This window comes from Dermacentor albipictus, chromosome 1 (genome assembly GCF_038994185.2).
Source record: "Dermacentor albipictus isolate Rhodes 1998 colony chromosome 1, USDA_Dalb.pri_finalv2, whole genome shotgun sequence".
NCBI lineage: Eukaryota > Metazoa > Arthropoda > Arachnida > Ixodida > Ixodidae > Dermacentor > Dermacentor albipictus.
The window spans coordinates 36,623,773-36,629,772 of record NC_091821.1 but is presented as its reverse complement, the minus strand read 5'-3'; the positions used below and the strand labels follow the sequence as shown (position 1 = coordinate 36,629,772).

Here is a 6,000-nt window from a genome sequence, read left to right as displayed (position 1 = left end):
CAGTGTTTGTGGTGCTGTTATCCAGACGAACTGTCCCGCAACGTTGCCGCTTTCGTGATCATGACGGCAATGCACCCTGCCGCCGTATACCGTGCACATATGAAATATCGCCGGTAATGAGATGTCCGCTTTACGAGTGCACGAGTTGTTCGAAGTGCAACCGCGTGCGGCCTGCATACTTAGCTCGCAGAAATGGCAGAAGGCCTAGTGAGTTCCCGCGGTATAGTGTGGCACCAACGTGGTTTCGCGCGAGCACGCCGAGATACTCTTTTCCGATGCAGAGCGCGCGATACGATCGTGTAGGCAGCGCCCACGTATTTCGTTCCATTTTCTTTTCGTTCTTAGATCAGTAAGTACTGCCTGGTAGCATAGATCCTGAGGTCCAAGCTGATGCTGACAAACTAACCTATTTCGTGTCGCAGTGGATCTGTGTGCCGTTTATGCTTCTCAACGGGCACACCGACCCCATCTGGTCTGTGCCAAAGGATGAGCTGCTCGGTTCTGTGGCCATGAACGAGATACCCAGCTACGTGGACACCATGCTCCTGTTCATTTTGGGTGGCATCCCGTGGCAGGTGAGAACTACAGCGTACACCTTTGTCCACAAACAGTCTTTGTGCTGGTATGCCACAAATTATCTAGAATTGATCCCAAATCTCCTGTTGATTTTTGTCCAGTGAAGCTGAAGTTGCATCACGGAACTTGCAGGCACATGAACTCATAGAAAACTAGCGGCATACATCCACAAAGCAGCTTCGCATGTATACGGCCGGCTCGAGATTGTCCGGATCCTTGGCTACCATAGCAATTTTTTAAGCATCTTTGAATCCGCTGCGTAGGCTCTTCAAAAGTTTTTCTATAGAAGCATGCTCGTCAAGGTAATAACTAAATTCTACAAAAATCTTCCTATTGACTATGTTGCAGTGTGATATATGTGACTATAAACATTTATCTTTATTCGTGAGCTCTATATCATGCATTATAAGTGTGTTTTCGGCAGAATATAAACTTCCGAAACGATCCGCCATCAGTAAATTTCGCGATAGCTCTAAAAGCACATCATTCCTTCGAAACTAGTGCACCACGCAATATCTCGTCATCCTTTTGAGTAATGCTTATAAATGACGTGTCTCACTTCTCTCATTCGATGTGGTGTCGCACTACGTTCAAGGAAATTTGGTTGCAATTGCTGGAGCAGAAAACCACCCGCATGGTGGCATTATCGAATACTGACCTAACAAAGGATTAGCTCACCCATCCTCAAGTTTACTTGAGCTTGTGAAGATCATGCACGTGGTCAGTGCACCGTCATATTGGTCTGTGAAGACGTGGGTCACTTCATTTAAGAACGAGAGTCTTAGAACACGACCCGCCGGTCGTCCATTAATGTAACCACTGAGGAAAAATTGCGGTAAGTACAAATATGCTTTTATGACCCATAGGCGGTACTTCAGCTTTCTCCGGAACTGGGAGGCATGTGAATGGATACGCAACAGCGATCTTCCTCGTTCATTTTGGTATGTCAAAATGTCAGGCTGCTCGCGGGGAGTAGCGAAAACGTTGACAACGAAAAGACAGAAAAATCGAACGGAAACTCGTCATAAAATATTGGGCATGATGTCTTTGACAAGAGCTGCAATTACGCACGATTGGCGACTTAGGTTGAAGCCTGCATCTTATATGACACTCTGATAATGAGCATGAGAACTAGCGTGGTCTGGAAGCACGAGCATTCGTTCCCGCCCGTAAAGCTTAAGACAAACAAAACGATAAAGGTAACGAGTCCTTACGTGTTATAATGAACATGCTGCTCTGCTGATTGATTACCTACCACCAAGCTCTGCTGCGATATTTGAAGGCTACTGGACTGAGTCAGCGTCTGTGACCCGGACTGAGTGACCGAACGATATCCCCAGTGGACTTTCTCTTCTTCTTTTAACCTTTCAGTCCCCTTTTCCCTTTCCCCAGTGTAGGGTAGCCAACCGGGCTCAGTCCTGGTTAACCTCCCTACCTTTCCTTTATCATTTTCTCTCTCTCTACCACCAAACACTACGGTAACAGATACTTCGCTGCGTGCAGAAAACTCTGACCCTTCAAACACTTTCATGGTACCCCCACGTAGTCAACCACTTCATGTTTTTTGTCGCCGAGATTGATTTTGTCCGTAGGTTCAGTATTTTTGCAGCTAAGGTCAGAACCACAAACTCGGTACGTCTTGTCTCACGCGTGGAATCCGTGGTGCGGGCTCAGTGAGCCACCCTTCTTGCAGGAAACATTTCTTAATTGTGGTCTCCAACCGATAAGGAGGGCTTATTACCATAACGCGTGTGTTCTTTAAGTAGGTGCTAGGCACACACCTGCCGATAACAAGCGCTGTGATGGGCCTGTAATAACACAGATTGATTTGTGTGCGTCAACTTTAGCAACCACCATCCGACAATCTACAGTCAGGGCCCTGACATTAAGCCCTGCGCAGTCAGAGGATCGTATGACCCAGTGCTGTCCGCTCTGCCGTAAAGCAGCTGTCTAACCGTCTCAAGATGGTGGTCCAGGCTTAGATTATACAAATGATTTTCGTCGCCTTAAGCCGACGAAGCGGGCTTCCAAAGTAGCCGCCGTGACAGTCGGAAAGCCTGACGCCACAAGGATCAAGAATGGATTACCTGAATGATGTTCACAGCGAGCACATGAGGACGCGCTGCGGGATTTCGAAGCAACTAGCAAGACACCTTCACCAACTGGTGCTAGTGCGACTGAGAACGTGCCTGCAAGGCCTTGTGACCAATCTTAAGCGTACACGCTGATGCAAACGCGAGCTACACACAACGTACGTCAGTCGGATGACTTATTCAAGTGGTGGGTGCCCTTGTGCTCGTACATTGCCATAACGCCTAAAAATTTTGCGAAGGACATGGAAGCAGTACTGGCTCTTGATCAGCCAGTGATCCTAAGCCAAGTAATACTGACATGAACATGTGGCTGTTAATGAGTTGCCATATTATGAGTACTATTCCAGCCCCAAAGTGTCCCTTATTATAATGCAGTGGAACTGTGCCGGTCTTCACCATCGCCTTTTCTGAGGCTGGTCCACCATCGTTTTATGCTCGGCTACGTTCGTTGCGGAAACGAGACAATTACCTCGTTTCTCAGTGGTAGTGCTACGTTTTTCAACCGGCGCGAAATATCACAATTCTGCTAGTTCGAGATCTTTGCATCCCTGCTGCGGAACAATATTGGGGGCGAGGACATACGGAGTCGCCGTCTGTCGGAAGCGCCACCCTTTCGCAGTATGAGGGATCACGCGGCGCGCTCTTCGTAGGTTTGGCTTACGGCGCTTAATAAAAACATCACGCGGCAGCCCTCCTGTACATTTCTGTAAGTACTCTCAAAACCAGGGAACGTTATTGCCATTGAAATAATCATCTTGGGTAAACTGAAAGCACAGAATCCTTTACAGACGCCATCTCTTTACCGAATACGTACAGTGAAAGCCACTGTGCGTGGTCGCCGTGATGGAGTCTCCCGAACCGGCTTGCGTGAAAGGTCGGCAGTCGCCGAGCGCAAACTATGTGAAATATGTTCCTTTAGTGGGCGGTCTGTATAACTAAATGGCGCATAACAGAATGAAGCATCAATACATGCAGCGATCGCACGGGTTCGCGGCGACCGACTGCGCGTCTGCATGCATGTCCGCGCACAATATTTCGCTTTCGCTGAGAGCGTTTTCGCACCATGCTGCGAGCTTTAGCCCGTAGAATATGAGCATTTGACAGTTCACAAGCAAACCATTGTTGCGTGGACGCTATCAGAGCTGTTCAAAAATAATTTCGTTTTAACAAGGGACTTCGACGTCTACGGCGTCTGTGATATGGGCCGTCGCGACGTTTCAGTATATTTTTTTTTCTAAATTCTTGGGCGTTTCAATATTACTTCTAAAGTTGCGTCACACTGTATGCACTCAGCAGGCGATTTCGCGCTGCTTCTTTTTCGTAATCCAGTGCTTTAATTCATAACACAAACACGACCCTATGCCATGCCTTTTTTTAATGCGCTTCTTACCACTCCCTTTCCATTGCAGTAAACTTGCCGGTGTCTAGCATCAACAAGTTCACAGACCAAACCGCCGTGACATTATCCGGGCAGCGAGCGCGGGCGAACGTCCCAGTGCGCGTTTTCTGCTACTCACCGAGCATCTCAGTCCCGGCGCCGTAGCAGAAATATTCCTCGCGTCTGTGTTTGCTGCATACCCGAGTTGTAGCCGATGGCTGTTTGCCGGTCCTAAGTTTCGCGAGCCAAGCTTCACGCAGTTTCTTGTCCTGCGGCTATGTGTGAATAAAAGGCTGACATCTGGCTCTGTTGCGTACCTCCGGCACTGCGGCACCGAGCAGTAGCTTACCAAGCTACACGCCTACAAAGGCAGTCATTACCTGTTATAGTGATTTGAAATGTTGTCAAGCAGACACCCAAGGCTGGAAAGCCTCGCCACTTAATCAGAACCGCAGCGCAGACTTTAAACTTTCGTTTTCAGCTCACTTCGGCGCTTCTGAAGGAGCCGACGCGGCCGCTGTGTCCACGTGATCCCTCATGCTACGTCACGCCGATGGTGGCGCCAGCTTTTCCGGTGGTGGAGCTCGCCCCCAATAGTCTTCGTGCAAGTGCAGTTAGGCAGGAGCCTTATTACGGTGTCAGTTCTCATTATCCCCCGGCAAGTGGTGCTCGTAAAATATTTCTTGAAACATCTTTACCTGCCGTGGTTGCTTAGTAGCTATGGTGCTAGGCTGCTAAGCACGAGGTCGCGGGATCGAATCCCGGCCACTGCGGCCGCATTTCGATGGGGGCGAAATGCGAAAACACCCGTGTACTTAGATTTAGGTGCACTGTAAAGAACCGCAGGTGGTGCAAATTTCCGAAGTTCCCCATTACGGCATGCCTCATAATCAGAAAGTGGTTTTGGCACGTAAAACCCCATAATTCAAACATTTTTGCAACCGTTGCCCTTCGCCTCCTCTTCGTCCTAGAATATATTGTGGAGATTTCAATGTGCACCATTCGCTGTGGGGTAACGAGCTCGTCCACGCTTTGGGGAAGCACCTTGTTGGGGCCATGGATGCGGAGAACCTGTGGTGCCACGCTAAGTGTGACAACGTTGTTGTCTGTGCATGTACATCGGAGGCCGCAGCAGAAAACAGTGTCGGTCGAAAGAGAAAGTTCTGCGCATCTCAGAGACGTTGTTCTCGAGAATATAGCGGTGCATGACAGATGTGAGAACATGCTCCTGTCGCAGTATCTGTTCAGAGCCGGAGAAATTACTAAAGCCTGCTGATTTTTTGCAGTCATATTGTATGCTGGGCAGCAAGAAAGCGACTACCAAATTTATTAAACTGCTAACCATTTCACTGCCCCAGACGTTTACAGAACATTTGCGAGGCCTGTAGAAAATTGAAGCCTATGTTCTTGAAGAACTCGGGAGGTCCTTTGCTGAAAACGACGTTTAATCAAATCGATTCCGTGGTTCAGAGGCATACCAAAAGATTAAAAAGAGAACAGTGGGTGGCATACTGCGCCAGCTTGTGGCTGTTTATCCCCATCTCAATAGTCTGGGCAGTTATTGACACCACTGTTGAGATTCTGCATGAAGACCTCGTTTTAAAATGAGGCAAGACTTTTCTGGCCTTAGCGGAAGATTTTGCGATGTCTTCTCGTCTCGTCGACCAAGGAAAGTCCACAGGCCCTTTAATACCTTCTACTGCTTCCATATAGACGCCCCCTTTCACATCTCGGGAACTAGAATGAGCGGTAAGCAGCCTACGACGGCGTCGTGCTGTGGATCTTGACCTGATAAGCAAGTATACGGTCGCAAATCTGCGCAAGCAGCGAATACAAGAGCTCTTTTTCCGCTTCAATGACATGTGAAGCACATGCGGCACACCATACCAACAATCCCGAATTTTTCGTAATGTTTGTGAATTTAGGTTCGTACTACGATTTTACGAATGTTGC

At 48.4% G+C, this 6,000-nt stretch overlaps 1 protein-coding gene across 1 annotated transcript in view; it reads left to right on the top strand.

The window, feature by feature from the left end:
• LOC135901065 (high-affinity choline transporter 1-like) overlaps positions 1-6,000 on the top strand; it is a 99,829-nt gene that overhangs the window by 69,667 nt on the left and 24,162 nt on the right. The window contains exon 7 of the mRNA XM_065430733.1: positions 423-575. Within this exon, the coding sequence (XP_065286805.1) occupies positions 423-575 (153 nt within the window). The remainder of the gene's footprint in view (positions 1-422; positions 576-6,000) is intronic.